The sequence below is a fragment of the Doryrhamphus excisus genome, chromosome 7 (assembly GCF_030265055.1).
Source record: "Doryrhamphus excisus isolate RoL2022-K1 chromosome 7, RoL_Dexc_1.0, whole genome shotgun sequence".
Taxonomy (NCBI): Eukaryota; Metazoa; Chordata; class Actinopteri; order Syngnathiformes; family Syngnathidae; genus Doryrhamphus; species Doryrhamphus excisus.
The window spans coordinates 17689962-17707431 of NC_080472.1; the positions used below are offsets into that span (position 1 = coordinate 17689962).

The window sequence follows — 17470 nt, forward strand, 5'->3', positions numbered from 1 at the left end:
GGTCTCGCAGCTAGAAGACCCGAGTTCGATTCCACCCTCGGGTTTCCTCCCACATTCCAAAAACATGCTAGGTTAATTGGCGACTCCAAATTGTCCATAGGTATGAATGTGAGTGTGAATGGTTGTTTGTCTATATGTGCCCTGTGATTGGCTGGCCACCAGTCCAGGGTGTACCCCGCCTCTCGCCCGAACATAGCTGGGATAGGCTCCAGCACCCCTGCGACCCCGGTACACATTCATACCTATGGACAATTTGGAGTCGCCAATTAACCTAGCATGTTTTTGGAATGTGGGAGGAAACCGGAGTACCCGGAGAAAACCCACGCATGCACGGGGAGAACATGCAAACTCCACACAGAGATGGCCGAGGGTGGAATTGAACCCTGGTGTCCTCGCTGTGAGGGCAGCGCACTAACCACTTGTTCGCCGTGCAGCCCCCATCTTCATTTATTGTTAAATAGATTTTTTGAATACACATTTGAACGTGCTTTCTGCATGTCAAATATAACTGTAGAACTGTAAAAACATGTTTTGGGCTAATATTTTAGGCTTTTTGTAACGTATTAATTGGATTTACATTATATCTTAAGGGAAAAATGTAAACTAATTTTATTTTTTGGTTCTATTTGGCAGAATAAGATGTGTTTTTTACTGGTTTGTCGACCCCTTGTGGCCATTAAATAGCACATGTAGTGATTTATTTGTTGAGAAGGGAATCATCGTCTTCAAATGCAAGGTCACATGACCTCTTCCTCTTCTTCTAATAGATACCTTTGCCTGCAACAAACTCTAGAGAGCTCTGGAATCAAAAACGCGGTCTTGTGGCTGTGTCTTCGTCTTCCTGTTCGTCTTGGTTTACCTGCGGCTCTTTGATGGCGACAGTGTTTGATTCTGGAAGCCACTTTGACAGTTTGCAGGCCCGTCTGAAGTCAGATCAGAGGAAGCGAGGAAAAGGCCTGAGAAACAGACGTCCAGCAGGGGAGAAGATCAGAGGAGTTGGGAGGGGAGGGCTTTCAGCAAGAACCATTGTGAGGTACACAGCACACCATCTCCTAGAACTTCTGCCTTTGCATGTTTTAAATATATATATATATATATGTCAGTTTTCTCATCAAGTCTTATCTTGTCCTCAGAGCTGTGAGGTTTTATCTGATTTGAGCCAAAGTGTAGTCTTGATTTAGAAAAGGAAGAAAAAGAAAAGAAGCAGTGATACATTGTACTTTAATGTGGCGTAAAAAGAAGTGTAATCAGGTCAAATGATCACATGACTATTAAACCATGTAACTTTTCGTAATGTTTTAGTAATATAGCACTTTTAATTCATTTAGTTTTTAGTGTGTATATTGTTTATTTTAGTAATATTTTGTTTTATTTGATTAGATTGATATAGTTTGTATTAATTTTATCATTTATAATGACTAGCCTCCTGTTACCATGCATTAGTTGAGGTAATGTCTCCCTCTAGTGGTGGTATATGGAAGTACATATGTTAAATGTATAATAAGCTGAACAGGCGTGATAAATCGCATCATCATTTCTAGGAGTATTTCAATTTATATTTAATTTATGTTCTTATAATTAATCCGGGCGGCGTTTACGGTTGCTTTTGTGTGTTTATTTAAGTGGACTCTCCGCTTGTCACTGATTTCATGCCTCGGGCTACCTGCGAGACATGACCAATCGATCGATGATGCCAGCCTTTTAATACTACTACACCCGTAGCGGAGGAGGTCACTCGTCTTGAAGAAGAAGCAATGGCCACTTCCGTGAAGTTGAGTACTGGTGCACAAATGCCCATTGTTGGGTTGGGGACCTGGAAAGTGAGTGCTCTCCTTCTAAAATCGTTCGGTTGAGTGGGAAAACATACTTCCGTTTTCTGATTACGCAACACAAGATGTACATATGTCACGCGTGTCGATCTTTCTGTGAAAGTACACTTTAGTATATACTGTATTTCATAAGGATGTATTTTTAGGAATAAAACCACTCTGTGCACCTTGTAAGTGTATAAGTGTTGGTGCTGTATGTGTTGGTGGCTGTGTGTGATTGTATTTTGACGTGTTTGTAGCTATAGCTAACATACCTTAGCTAATTCGACAACATTAGCCTCGATTATTTATTGTCGAGGCTGGCGCGTGCTACAATAATAGCGAATTAGTTCTGTCTTAGTAATTTTCCACTTTAAAGGCCTTGAAATGTTAAGATTGACACTTGTACTGTACAGTGGACAGTAAAGACGGCTCTAGTGGTGGTATTTGTGATGTATTTAGTTTGATGTGGAAGAGACAGTGTTGCTAGGTAGAAAACGACAATATTTTGGCCATAATTACCAAATACATAGACATAGATTGACGCCGCATCGATTGCTGTACGTCAACGTCGCTGCTACATTGGATGCTAACTGACTGAGCTGTGATTTTTTTTTTTGTAAAAATGTGATTGTGGCTTTTTCCCAAGTGGTGTTTGAATGAATATTAGCGGGTGAACGTGTGTGTGTGTGTGTGTGTGTGTGTGTGTGTGTGTGTCATTGTTCGGTCATTTTGGATTAAAGCTAAATGAACTATCTTGACGTTTCCGCAATGGCACTAAAAACTTTGTTGACATTCCCTTCCAATAACAAAACAAACTCCAGGCTCGCATCAATAGCATTAGATGTGTCCTGTGTGTATTTGCATGCATGTATGTCAAAACAACGCCCTCCTAATTTGCCTGTGTAAACATCTTGGGAGTGTCATACCTTCGGGCAATACAGTAATGTTGCATTCACTGTGGCATCATTGGTTAACAACTATATTTTGTTTTCTCTCTTTACTAGTCTCCTCCTGGAAAAGTGTCAGAGGCAGTGAAAGCAGCCATCTCTGCGGGATACAGACACATCGATGGGGCATATGTTTACCAGAACGAGGTTGAGGTCGGCGAAGGGATAGCGGCAGCAATCAAGGATGGAGTGGTCAAGCGGGAGGATCTTTTCATTGTTAGCAAGGTGAGACTTTTTTATTGTTTTGTATACATAAAGCTAATTTCTGTGCTGATTCAGCATGTGGACTGTATGTTGTGATGTCCTGTTTTTTTGCTTTTTAGCTTTGGTGCACTTTCCATGACAAGTCCATGGTGAGACAAGGTTGTGAGAAAACACTGAGTGACCTAAAACTGGACTATCTGGACTTGTATCTGATGCACTGGCCGATGGGATTAAAGGTAAGCATTGCAAACTGTTTTTTTTTTAATCCTTCAGTAATGTCACAGTTCAGTTTTGTTTATTTCGACACAGGCTGGTAGCGACCTTTTTCCGACGGACAGCGCCGGTGACTCGATTTCTGATAATTCAGACTTCCTGGATACATGGGAGGTAACTTCATGAAATAATACAGTACACAAAACACAGTTTAAGATACTTATGAGCTATTAATCGAACTGGGGAGCTCTAGTACGGAGCCCTGTGGAGCACCTTAGACCAGTTACTCTCACATGGTGGGTTGCGGAGTTGTTTTCAGTGGGTCGCAACACGGGCGACTTCACCCCTACTATGCAGATTTTTGTTGTTTTTAGGGAATGGAGGAGCTGGTGGATTTCGGGTTGGTCAAAGCGATCGGGATCTCCAATTTCAACCAGGATCAGATCGAACGGATCCTGAACAAACCGGGCCTTAAATACAAGCCTGCTACCAACCAGGTATATCTTCTTAAAACATACAGTTTCTATTTCTATAAATACAACTGAGTCCTCTGGTCTCTGAGGAAAGAGAGGCCCTAATTCCATTATCCTGTCTACAAGAAGGGAAATCAGTGATTTGCCATTGCAATTGTCTGTTGCTGTTTACCCTGAAGGAAGGCTAATTAGCTTAGCCCGTTGTTTACCGTCAATCTCTTGTCAAGTATTAGATTGAAGCCTCCTGGCCTGCGATTGTTGTACAAATCATTGCAAAGCATATGTGACGCATAGTGGATCCATTATACGATGCCCAATAACATATACGCTAATACGTGTACCCGAAGGTGGAATGCCACCCCTTCCTGACCCAAGATAAGCTGATCAGCTACTGTCACTCCAAGGGCATCTCTGTGACTGCCTACAGCCCCCTCGGCTCCCCTGATAGACCCTGGTAGGTTTGCCTAGTGCGTCTCTTTTAATGCAGCATCACAATATCGCAATCCCGAGGCATTGATTACGTTCTATTACATGACAGGGCTAAGCCAGATGACCCATCCCTTTTGGAACATCCCGACATCAAGGCGATTGCTGATAAGTACAAGAAGACACCTGCTCAGGTACGGCGTCAATATTAGTTTTAATGTGGTCGGCGTTGATGTGTGAAGTCCACTTTCTAGGTCCTGATCCGCTTCCACATCGAGCGGAATGTGATTGTGATTCCCAAGTCGATCACACCTCACCGTATCCAGGAGAATTTTCAGGTAACAACAAAAACTGGTTATTTTTTTTCTTGCATTTTTTTGTTTAAAAAAAATCGTATTTACAGGTGTTTGACTTCAAACTAAATGAAGATGACATGAAGACCATCTTAGGATTCAATCGCAACTGGAGAGTCTGCCCCTTTCTCATGTGAGTTTGTCTATAAAAATAAGTAGGTCATTCACTAATTTATGTCATTAATTAAATTGATTATTATGTGTAATTAACGCATGCCAAGCCATCCTTCTCTGTAATGACAGAGATGATGCTCTTCTATAACTTTATTCTCACCTCAACACATCAACAGCAGTTCAACTCCAACACCAAATGTCCATTTCCAAATCACAAACACGTCTCTAGTCCTCCTCGGAGCGACACTTCCTTAATGTGACATGACGACAGCGAGGACTCTGAACATAACAATTTCTTTATTATGAGTTGAGTATTCTTTATAAGGTGACATCATCAGTCAGTTAGATTGATTTTTGATCGATTTCCAATGTGTTGACAAGGCTCATGATTGGCTCCTGTCAAGTAAAGCGCTACCTGGTCCTCACAAACTTGGGTATGCCATAATATATGCCATGTGATGATATGGACACGTATGGCTTAAACACCGGAAACTACGCTAGATAGATAAGTGTCTTTTTGTTTATTAAATACAGTAAAAGGCCATATTTCACTCATCGCTGCAAATGGTGATTAATTGAGATAAATTAATTTGTAATAATTTGATAGCCGGCTGTATGGTGGTCAAGTGATTAGCGCGCAGGCCTCACAGCTTGGAGACCCGAGTTCAATCCCACCCTCGGCCATCTCTGTGTGGAGTTTGCATGTTCTCCCCGTGCATGCGTGGGTTTTCTCCAGGTACTCCGGTTTCCTCCCACATTCCAAAAACATGCTAGGTTAATTGGCGACTCCAAATTGTCCATAGGTATGAATGTGAGTGTGAATGGTTGTTTGTCTATATGTGCCCTGTGATTGGCTGGCCGCCAGTCCAGGGTGTACCCCGCCTCTTGCCCGAAGACAGCTGGGATAGGCTCCAGCACCCCCCGCGACCCTCATGAGGATAAGCAGTAGAGAATAAATGAATGAATGAATGAATGAATGAATTTGACAGCCCTTTTTAAAATGACTTGTTTTGTTTGTTTTTTGTACAAATCCTGTTTTTTTTTTCTACTTCCAGCAACAAGAAGCACAAGGACTACCCTTTCCAAGGTGAATTCTGACCCGGTTGCTGGGATGTCCTATTCAAGGCGAGCCGCTTTATTGTAGCACAAACACATTACTGTTACACGTGGCCTTAAAAAAGCTGCCTTCCATGACCTATTTTCAACCCCAAAGATTCACAGAAACAATTAATTCTAGTTTGAGTCTTTTTTGTGTTAAAAATAAATAAATAGAAGCACTCCTATTTTTGTAATCAGTTTTTGATGATCGGTTTTATCTCGGACATAAGAAAGGACTAAATAAATGCTAGCACTTGCCATTGGTATGAAATCACTTTTTTTTGCCTCTCTCATGTGCCAAAGTGGCCCAATCTGTGATTTTAATAACCAAGACCAATCAACTAAATGTAAATAGAAAAGCAAAATTCGGAAAAATTGCTCTTAATTGTGAGCATGCTACAATAAAATCAGTATAAGAAAGATGCAAAATGTGTGTAATCATTTTTGGGGAAAAATGTGTTTATTGAAGGATGCATCACAACACCAGGAATTGATATATTCATTTCACATATAGACGTAGTATATTTAATACTGACCCACATTGTGCAGCAAAACGGCTATGATACAATTAAATAAACTTTATGAATCTATAAAAGTGGATGACCCAGTGGCGTGCGTTAGTATTCAGCATTCAGTGGATAGTCTTTGTGTTTTGAGGCCCTGTTGAGAAAATGAAAATAAGGCAAGTTAAGATATCATTGCTGACTGAGGTTCCTCTGTATCTGATTTGTGGCCATTTTGACCTGATATCTGCTCACCATAACATTGGGAAACCTCTCCAATTCTTGTTTAAACTCAGGAGGCTCTTCATGTCCTCCTCATTCAGCTCAAAGTCAAACACCTAAATAAGAGAAGATGAAGTTTAAAAAGCAGAAAATGTGACTCCTTCCTTTTTAATGTAGTTCAAATCTGTCCTAAATGTCCTTACATCATCTCCATGAGTCATTGATCGCACTGATGGGAGTGTAATCAATGTTCTGCACCCCGAGCCACAAATTCATTTCAGCACCACAAATGTCCTTCGGGGCTGCATGTTCTCATAGTCCTTGTACTGTGACCAAACTATTTACACACTGCGTTGTTTAGTAGGTGACGGCGTAGTAATTGAATTAATGTGAAAAGTGTTGATTTTAGAATACAAAACATTTAGAATGCATAGCAACAAACAAGTAAGTTTGAAGAGTGTTAGATATTGAAGATTTTATTTATATCGATGTTCCAATCCATTTGACTTTTACGCCATTCTGACAGACAGGCGCCATCTGATACCACATCAGAAAGTGGAAAATGAATTGCCAGGTCGATGATGTCCCTAACATTCTGCATACAGTTCATAAAGAGCAACAGAAGGTGGGGGAAAAAAAGGTAGGATTTTACAGTACACCCTGGACTGGTCGCCAGCGAATCACAGGGCACATATAGACAAACAACCATTCACACTCACATTCATACCTATGGACAATTTGGAAAAAAGGTTGGATTTTACAGTTTGATGTTGGGAATACCTGGAGGTTCTCCTTGATTCGATGGGGCTTCACAGACTTGGCGATGACGGTCACGTTACGTTGAATATGGAACCTTATTAGAACCTGGAGGGGATAAGTTTAGTGGTTCTCAAGAACAGAGATGAATCAAGTTCACAGGAGATCTTTGTTTTCCGTCCATTCTCTGCCTTATGCAATTGCTGTAACTGGGAACGTTAACTTAGTATGATCATTCCGAACTGAAACGTATTTGGGTTCTCTTGGGAAATTGATATTGGATAAACTGGCATCTATTTGAATTTAGCTTGGATTGCATTATATTCAGGCTTTGCTGCCAGGTTGTCCAAAGTGCGGCTTGGTGGCCGTTTGTTTGAAATAGGCCTGCAGCACATTCTAAAAATATAACAAAAATATAAAAATATTAAAAAAAACAGCTTTATTTTTTTTAATAAAGTCAAATATTCTATAATCTATCGAGAAAATTACCTAATTTTATAAGAATAATATAATAATGTCATTTTCATTGCATAAAGTTTAAATTTTAGAGATAGATTATTATTTTTAAAGTACTAATATGATGAGAAACAATCAAAACAACTGATAAAAATGCTTGGAAAAAAGTTTATTTTTAACGTTAAAAAGTAAATAATGCCATAGTTACAAGAAAAAAAAGAAAGCTGTAGTCGTTGGGGAAAAAAAACAGAAAAAATTGCCGTAATTTTACGAGACTAAAGTCACAATATATGAAATTAGCCTTCAGCACATTCTAAAAAATAACAAACATTTTTAAACTTTAAAAAAAACTGCTTTATTTTTTAAAGTAAAGTCAAATATTCTATCATCTATAGAGAAAATGACCTAATTTTATAAGAATAATATAATAATGTAATTTTCGTAGCATAATGTTGAAATATTAGAGATAGATTATTATTTTTAAAGTACTACTATGATGAGAAACAATCAAAATAAATGATAATAAATTAATAATAAATTAATAATAAATTACTTTTTAATGTTAAAAAGTAAATAATGTCATAGTTACAAGAAAAAAAAGAAAGCTGAAGTCGTTGGAAAAAAATACCCAGAAAAAATTGCCGTAATTTTACGAGACTAAAGTCACAATATATGAAATTAGCCTTCAGCGCATTCTAAAAAATAACAAAAACATTTTTAAACATTTTTTAAAAAACAGCTTTATTTTTTAAAATAAAGTCACATATTCTATCATCCATCAAGAAAATGACCTAATTTTATAAGAATAATATAATAATGTCATTTTCATTGCATAAAGTTTAAATATTAGGGATAGATTATTATTTTTAAAGTACTAATATGATGAGAAACAATCAAAACAACTGATAAAAATGCTTGGAAAAAGGTTTTTTTTTTAATGTTAAAAAGGAAATAATGTCATAGTTACAAGAAGAAAAAAGAAAGCTGAAATTGTTGGGGGAAAAAACAGACAAATTGCCGTAATTTTAGGAGAATAAAGCCACAATATTGAGACAAAAGTCTAAATTTTGCGAGAATAATAATTTTATTTATTTTATTTATTTTATTTATTTTATTTATTTTATTTATTTTATTTATTTTATTTATTTTATTTATTTTATTTATTTTATTGTATATATTTATAGTAATATTATGAGGAAAATTTTCATTTTGGTAGCATAATTGAATAATTGAAATATGAAGGAAAAAAATAGTTTAAGTTGTATATGACAAACAAAAGTAATAATATTAAAGTCCCAAAGTGGGCCTTGCATCCTTTCATTTTCCGATATGTGACCCTCCGCGGAATAATGTTGGAAAGCCCTGCCTTACCGCATTGATGTTGTATGTGTGATTCTTACCTGTGCTGCAGTCTTCTTGTACTTTTGAGCAATTTCCTTGACTTTAACATCATCCAGGAGCGAAGGTTCATCTGCAAATGCCCTTGGAGTGAGAAAAATAGTATGAGTTGACACTGAAAATATTCTTAGGTTAGATTTCAGACATTCATACCCTTTTTTTGAATGTAAAATCTCATGAAAGGGAATCTGGTCCTACCATGGTCTGTCCGGGGACCCTAGAGGACTGTAAGCTGTGACGGAGATGTTCTTTGAGTGGCAATAATTGATCAGTTTCTCCTGGTTCAGGAATGGATGACACTCGATCTGCGAGTGTATATATACGCACATGTCAAATGCGTCGTAATTGTGCACATATTTCATAACTTCCTTGTCTCGGTTTGTAACCTGGTTTAAGACCGGCTTGTACTTGAGGCCCGGCTTGTTGAGTAAATCCTCGATTTGTTGCTTGTTAAAGTTTGACACGCCGATAGCCTTGACTAAACCGGCGTCCACTAGCTCCTCCATAGCCTGTTCAACACATATCAGTTGTCACATCACATTTGTTTATTTATTTAACGCTCGTGTTGTGCGATGAGACGCTCCAGTTACCTCCCACGTGTCCAGGAAGCTGCTCCCGTCGGGAATGACCTGCTCGTGTTCATCCAGGGGGAAAAGCTCATCCCCGGCCTGTACGTTTTTATAATAATCATCTTAAAATTAGAATGTTTATTATGTAGATTCTTTATTATGGTGAATTCAAACCTTGACGCCCATAGGGAAGTGCATGAGATACAGGTCCAGGTAGTCCAGTTTTAAGTTGCTGAGAGTCTTCTCACAGACCCTTCTTACCAGAGATGGAAGATGGAAGGTGCACCACAACTGTAGAAAAACCACATCAGCACAGCTTAGATGAAAATGCGCTAATGCATGAATAATCAGGTGATTATTAGGCGTGTTTGTTATGATATGCTGTGATGTATCCGCCCTTTTTTTTTAATTCATTCATTCATTTTCTACCGCTTTTCCCTCACAAGGGTTGCGGGGGCTGCTGGAGCCTATCCCAGCTGTCTTTGGGCGAGAGGCGGGGTACACCCTGGACTGGTGGCCAGCCAATCACAGGGCACATATAGACAAACAACCATTCACACTCACATTCATACCTATGGACAATTTGGAGTCGCTAATTAACCTAGCATGTTTTTGGAATGTGGGAGGAAACCGGAATACCCGGAGAAAACCCACACATGCACGGGAAGAACATGCAAACTCCACACAGAGATGGCCAAGGGTGGAATTGAACACTGATCTCCTAGCTGTGAGGTTTGCGCGCTAACCACTAGACAGCCGTGCCACCGCCCTTTTTTTTTTTTTGTATTATTATTGTTGGTTAATTTTGTGATCACTTACCTTACTCACGATGAATAGTTCTTCCCTCGTCACATTTCCTTGCTCAGTCATCGCTTGAACCCCAGCGCCGACTTCGTCCTCGTTTTGGTACACATATGCAGCATCGATGTGCCGGTAACCCGCGTTTATGGACTCTTTTACCGCCTCGATGACGTGGCCTGCCTCGGCCTACGGAATACACAAGAAAGCAAATTCTTAAACCATTAAAGCATTCATTCATTTATTTTCTACCGTTTTCTACCTAAGAGGCGGGGTACACCCTGGACTGGTGGCCAGCCAATCACAGGGCACATATAGACAAACAACCATTCACACTCACATTCATACCTATGGACAATTTGGAGTCGCCAATTAACCTAGCATGTTTTTGGAATGTGGGAGGAAACCGGAGTACCCGGAGAAAACCCACGCATGCACAGGGAGAACATGCAAACTCCACACAGAGATGGCCGACGGTGGGATTGAACTCGGGTCTCCTCGCTGTGAGGTCTGTGCGCTAACCACTTGATCTCCGTGCAGCCCACAATTTATTATTCATTCATTTTCTACCGCTTATCCTCACGAAGGTCGCTGGGGAATGCTGGAGCCTATCCCAGCTGTCTTCGGGCGAGAGGCGGGGTACACCCTGGACTGGTGGCCAGCCAATCACAGGGCACATATAGACAAACAACCATTCACACTCACATTCATACCTATGGACAATTTGGAGTCGCCAATTAACCTAGCATGTTTTTGGAATGTGGGAGGAAAACACACACATGCACAGGGAGAACATGCAAACTCCACACAGAGATGTCAGAGGGTGGAATCAAACTCAGGTCTCCTAGCTGTGAGACCTGCTTGCTAACCACTTCTCCACCGTGCAGCCAACCATGAAAGCCTTTTTTTTAATTTCTCGAGACATCAATTTTAAAAAATCAGCCTTTTTATCAAATGCAGTCAATATAATAATATTATTAAAATGTGAGGCTTACCCTCCACGTCCCCAGACCCACAAAGGGCATCTCTGCGCCATTGTTGAGGGTAATGGCAGGAATCACATTGGACATGGTCTTCAGCCTCACTGCTGCAGGAATTGAGGAGGTGATAGCGGTGCATCCACAATACACTCATGGGAGTGGCGGTGCTATTTATTTAGACAAACGGGGGGCTGACCCGGAGGCGGAGATAAAGATGAGCTATTAAGTCATCATGAAAAAACAACACTTAAGACAGTTAAGTTTGTGTAATTAATAGGCCATGTTTTGTTGTTATGATTCTATTCCAATGATAAAACTGATGCATGTTTGTGAACCCAATCTCATGCACCTTTAGCTTTACTCATAGTTTCTCATTTTGTCTCATGGGTGTGTAGCTGGAAAGGAAAAAACTGTTAAATTGGGTTATTCTCCGTGTATGTAAATGTTATTGTAGCGTCCATTGATGTAATGAGGGGACGTTATTGGGTGTTGCGAAAGCAGCCATTTATATCATACGTATATAATAATATGATATATTTCATTACCTCAGGAGACGGTAACTTCATGTCTTTGGCATTTTGGGTGACCTTTCTTTTTTTGTGACATGGAATCCCGTGGAGAAGCAGCTGAAAGGCCCAAAGGCAAACCAATCCCAAACATCCTGGGTCATGTGAGCACCTATGCTCATTTGCAATGTTTCATTCTTTTGTTTTGTTGCATTTACCCTCTCCAATTGCTATGAAAATCGCTACAGTGGCCATAGCATCAATGTGGTGGGTTTTGTTTGCATTGCACAGTGATTGGTAATGCTAGGCAGGGCTAATTTAGCGTGTTGTTGTGTACCAACACCATACCAGTCACAAGTTTGGACGCACTTCCCCATGTTGCTGAATGCAAAAGTGTATCCAAACTTTTGAAGGGTAGTTGAAATCATTTGAAAACAAATGGAAATTATGTGGCAATTACACAAAAAACTAAAATCTCATAAGAATTCAGATAAAAAAGCCCAGGTAGTACAGGTATATGGTAGTACAGGTACTACATGGTGTTGGAATTGCACGACTGTTGAGGTAGTCAGACTGTTGAGGTTGCCATGATGTGTATTTGTTAATTACCGTATTTTCTGGACTATAAGTCGCTCCGGAGTATAAGTCGCACAAGGCCAAAAATGCATAATTAGGTAGAAAAAAAAACATAAGTCGCGTTTATTGCGGGTAATATATTTTACAAACTTGACCAAAACAGACATTACGTCATCTTGGAAGGCAGGTTCTAACAATAAAAGAACGCATAAGACACAAAAACGCATAACAAAAATGCTTTTGAATCTTTTGAAAACAAATAGATATTATGTGGCAATTACCCAAAAAAATGAAAACCTCATAAGAATTCAGATCAAAAAGCCCAGGTAGTACAGGTATATGGTGTTGGAATTGCACTACTGTTGAGGTAGTCAGGTCAGAATAACGTTATAATAGAAGCGTAGCCTGCCATGATGTGTATTTGTTAATTACCGTATTTTCTGGACTATAAGTCGCTCCGGAGTATAAGTCGCACAAGGCCAAAAATGCATAATTAGGTAGAAAAAAACATATATAAGTCACTCTGGAGTATAAGTCGCATTTTTGCGGTTAATATATTTTACAAACTTGACCAAAACAGACATTACGTCCTCTTGGAAGGCAAGTTCTAACAATAAAAGAATAGAGAACAGGCTGAATAGGTGTAAGATATGCTAACACAATGGTTATTCAGCTACACAAAAAATAAACATGAGCAGAAAAGGTGTCCAGTGTTTATGTAACATAAACACTTTTTTCATTTATAAGTCGCTCTGGAGTATAAGTCGCAGGAACAGCCAACCTATGAAAAAAGTGCGACTTGTAGTCCGGAAAATGTGGTACATCCAAAAAAATGTACGTAATTGGTGAGCTACTTTTCACAGCCCTAATTTGTATTGTTTACTTTCTCCGATGTGCTAAGAATACAAAATAATACACAATAAAGCATACAAAATAGCTTAAAAACTTACAGTAAACTGACCAGAACAGTACAATTCAAGTCGTCTAAAGTTTTATTACATGGTAGTTACGTTCTCTAGTCTTTTTTTTTTTTCTTCTTTCAGGGCATTGAATCAATCGCAAATTGACCATTCAGGTTGTCTTTGATGACATTTCACCTCTCATCCGAGCAGGCTTCATCGGTTCATGCTCAAAGTCGAGGTCGACGAAACCAACACTACTAGTCACACTAGATAGGACAGCGCCGAGAACTCGGTGCAAGATCCTGTGTATTTATCCTCTAAAAGGGGAGGTATGCCCAGACAGGGACATGAGAGGCGTTTTGCCCTTGGCAATGGCTTTTTTTTACTTATCTGGGTCAGCCTATGTCGCTTTCCTGTGATTATGTCGCTACTACTATACAACATGAAAAATGTATTTTTCTTATGCTTCACAAAAAAAGTCAATTTAATCGACTTGAGACACAAAAGATGTTTGTTTTGTATGTTTATGTTTTGTTTTCGTATCCTAGCATATTGTCAGAAAAACGGATATTCCCAGCTATAATAATAATACAAAATACATCTAATTCATGGTTGAATTGCCTAGTCGTTACGGACAAATACCCGTTTAAACATGACAAAATTGAAGCAAGGAGGACACGACATTTCATTGCAATCATTCCTGAGCTCTTAAAGGACATTGCAGATACGTCACAAAAGTTTGCGTTTACATTATCGCCTCATCAATGGGTCATTTCTTATCAGGTAGTGGGAGAGTTTCTGCAGATAATCAACTTAGATGGTGGTGACATCAACACGTCTTCTGTGGCTCCAAAATCGTCAGAGAGAGTCATGTGCTGCCTCTGCTGTCATGGTCTTTAAACTCTCAATACTGTCCACATAGATCAGGACTCAATCGCACAGGGGGCCAAAACCCAAAACCCAAAGCCTACTTTAGGTTTTTGTTATTGTTTCTATTTTGTGTTTTATACTGTTGTTTAAGTTGCTTAATTACACAAGCGCTCAATGCTATTTTCCAAACAGTCACTGGGATGCCGCTAGATACATTTCACAAATAAACTGTTGCAAATAAAATATGCAATAGTGACTTGGTTGTTTATTTAGCGCGAGGTGCATGTGCTTGGCGGAAATAATTTAGCTTCGGATTGCTAGTTGGCAAGCTGCATTGTGCAGCACGTTACGACGTGTGCTGCTCATTTTTATGCCAAATGTCAGCTGATATCAGACACCTCGAGACTCGTTTGCTATTACAACCTTTTATTCCATCTTCAAGCATCATCTCACACACACACACATTCACACACACATTCACATACAAAGTGCAGATGTTAGACAATGATATTCAGTCTATGAACGACAGGCGATATGAAGGTGCTGAGTATTGCACATAATAGGTCAGCTTCACTAATGAGCTTGAGGTTTTTTTTGTATTTTTAAGCATCAACATTGAAAAAAAAACAGCAAAAATACAACACATGTGCTTGTTATGCAAATGTTTTTCACACTGTGTGGAGAGAATGCAAACAAGCTTATGCCAATTCCTGAGATTTGAAAGCCTGCCCGCTTTTTTTTTGTTTGTTCCTGGAATATGAATTCTATACACTCAATATATAAATTAGCATTCAATTTCAAAAAAAAGCATAATGTCTTTTATTTTATTCTCAGGAGCAGTCAGTGAAGGTGGTCACCATGTTGCCCTTACGTTGCGTCACCGTCCTGCAGTGCTGCTTGGCCGCCGAGCCCTGGAACCTGTTCTCAGTCCTGTGCGCATTAAAGGAGAACATTTTCTCCAAGTCTTCAAACATGTCGTCAAACAGTCCGCCTCTGAAAGGCCTCCTCTGCTGCTGTTCGTTCCCAGGAGCATCTCGGAAGAACCTCTTCTGGTGTGCTTGATGGTGGTGGGAGTGGACGTGTTGATGTTGCTGCTGCTGACCAAAAAGGTCAAAGTCTTTGAAGATGTCGTCAAAGTTGAATGACTGGTAGTGTTGTCGGAAGTTGTAGCTGCCCCCGCCACTGCCGTGTCCTGTCTGGCCGTGGCCAAACTGGTCGTACTCTTGCCGCCTCTTGTCATCCGATAACGTCTCGTATGCTGTCAAGGAAAGACGTCAGAGTATAATTACATGCACACACTGGTGGTGGTATTCTATATCTGTAGACACAACTGGGGTAGAACCGCGTTGACACACAACAGGGAGTAACAACCAGGAATGACCAAAAACTCACCCTCGGCTATTTCTCTGAACCTGGCCTCCGCGTCCGGGCCCTTGTTCCGGTCAGGGTGGTACTTTAAAGCGAGCTTATGGAAAGCCTTCTTGATTTGGCGCTCCGATGCGTCCTTGGGCACCCCCAGGATGTCATAGTAGTCTCTTTTCGCCAGGATGAACTCCGAGATGAGAAGAATGTGAAGAGCAAGTAGTAACACACACTGTACTGTGGCCATGGCTGCCTTGTTGGGGGGGCTTCTTTTATTGGTGGCTGTTGGACGTTGAAAGATTTGTTAGTGATACGTCACATTCAACCAATCCAGGGTGTACCCCGACTCTCATTCCCCCGCGACAATTATGAGGATTAGCGACATAGAAAATCCAATAAATCTCTGCTAAAAGATTACAAAAACAAGTATAGCTAACTTAATGACGTGTACAAGCGCAAGACAAGTTAAGCTGAAAAGTGAGAACATTTATCCACGCTACAGTCTACACTGCTTCCTAACAGTATTTGTTTGCAATAACCTGTGATATAAATGATGGAAAGTTAACCATTACATTACCTCGCAAAAGGAGCGATGGTGGTGCGGCTGACAGGTCCAGCTGATGCGAAACCACAAGCTAACCTTTTGTTGACGAAATGCATTCCTGAGCGGAGAACCACGACTCGCAATGCCATTGGTCGGCAGTGACTCACTGCCCTGTGATTGGTTGAAACAGACCACGTTGGCGCTGAGGAACCTAGACAAATGCTTCGCTGGCTTTCAGGTTCGCCTCTCACTCGATGTAAACCTTTATTCTACAAGTACATGCGTAGATTTTCCTTTTAACTTGGTAATATGATTTTTGTCAAGATTCTAACTAATATGTTTATAACCCTCACAGTATGTACGTATGACGTGTACGTTTTGCTCTGGTGTCGTTTGTAAACGTAACAAGTGACGTCACATCCGTCTTACTTCCAACCCGGAAGTTAGGACATTCGTCACCCAGTCGTCAGTACTGTCAACGTTTTTATGGCGTATCACTCCTGTTATGCCGAGTTACTGCACCGTTAAGGTGTGCAGGAACCGCAGGGCAGCTACATCCAGACAAGACAACAAGAAATTCAGCTTCGACCGTAAGCACACAGTCGTCGTGTTTATTATGTAGCATAAACGGACGCTCAAAGACGAACTTCCTGTTTTCATTGGATGTAAAACGGATGTGTGCGTGATTAATAAAATGCTTACATTTATGCATGTTCCGTTCTTCTACTGTCTATTTTAAGTTTCAGAAATGAGTGACCAAGATAAGGATTGAGGACTGGACGGTCGACATCAGTAGTGAATATTTCATTTCACCACCAGTTGCTTCGAAATTCGATGGGGCATCGCTACCTTAAGAACACAGCCATCCCCACCATTTTCCCTGAAGGAAATGTATGTACAGTATATGTGAGGTTGTTTATGGGAAACACGTATTATATAACAATTTCCTGTGCATTCTACTGATATAAAAACATCCCAAAAGAGGTATGTAATTAATGCACTTAATGAGGCACACCTCCATAAGGTAGCTAGTAGTTAGCTGGTGTGGTGTCACTACGCCAGTCATGAAGTTCTTTGGCATAACAATGTTAACGTTGCTGTAGCTTAATGTAATTGGAACGTTGTTGGCACTTTTTGGATTTCCTTTCAGAACACTTTACAGGCGGAATAGGTGCATCCCGTTACGTGCATTCTTAGCTGCCTCTTTTTAATCTGTTTTTATATATTTATAATGCACAGAAAAGAGAAAGACGTGTGTCCATGTCTCAATTTAAAATTTAAAAAGTGTAGTTTATTGTTAAATCCACCTGTCCTCTTTTACTTAAGGGTAGCATCAAAAGAAGACCAGAGACATTTTGAGTACACTGGATCAGACAGGAGGTGGCCGCT

The 17470-nt window shown here is 40.0% G+C and overlaps 3 protein-coding genes across 4 annotated transcripts; 1 reads left to right on the forward strand and 2 right to left on the reverse strand.

Annotated features, from left to right (window-relative positions):
- The first annotated feature begins 1655 nt into the window (after positions 1 to 1655).
- LOC131132078 (aldo-keto reductase family 1 member B1-like) lies at positions 1656 to 16788 on the forward strand. Its single transcript, XM_058077319.1, has 11 exons — positions 1656 to 1820; positions 2816 to 2983; positions 3082 to 3198; positions 3272 to 3349; positions 3550 to 3672; positions 3996 to 4102; positions 4187 to 4268; positions 4329 to 4412; positions 4478 to 4560; positions 5597 to 7004; positions 15010 to 16788. Exons 1-10 carry the CDS (start codon positions 1755 to 1757, stop codon positions 5637 to 5639), a joined length of 951 nt encoding a protein of 316 aa, XP_057933302.1. The 5' UTR covers positions 1656 to 1754; the 3' UTR covers positions 5640 to 7004; positions 15010 to 16788.
- On the reverse strand, positions 6120 to 11451 carry LOC131132077 (aldo-keto reductase family 1 member B10-like). 2 transcript variants are annotated; one of them, XM_058077318.1, is made up of 10 exons: positions 11337 to 11451; positions 10363 to 10530; positions 9718 to 9834; positions 9565 to 9642; positions 9361 to 9483; positions 9173 to 9279; positions 8977 to 9058; positions 7145 to 7228; positions 6398 to 6480; positions 6120 to 6299 (listed from the first exon to the last, which is right to left on the reverse strand). In XM_058077318.1, exons 1-10 carry the CDS (start codon positions 11409 to 11411, stop codon positions 6257 to 6259), a joined length of 960 nt encoding a protein of 319 aa, XP_057933301.1. In that variant the 5' UTR covers positions 11412 to 11451; the 3' UTR covers positions 6120 to 6256. The 2 variants fall into 2 exon arrangements, with proteins under 2 accessions (XP_057933301.1, XP_057933300.1); XM_058077317.1 differs by having other exon boundaries at positions 9173 to 9483.
- LOC131132080 (dnaJ homolog subfamily B member 9-like) lies at positions 14593 to 16269 on the reverse strand. The gene is made up of 3 exons (XM_058077322.1): positions 16115 to 16269; positions 15568 to 15819; positions 14593 to 15433 (listed from the first exon to the last, which is right to left on the reverse strand). Exons 2-3 carry the CDS (start codon positions 15782 to 15784, stop codon positions 15006 to 15008), a joined length of 645 nt encoding a protein of 214 aa, XP_057933305.1. The 5' UTR covers positions 15785 to 15819; positions 16115 to 16269; the 3' UTR covers positions 14593 to 15005.
- Positions 16789 to 17470: the final 682 nt, after the last annotated feature.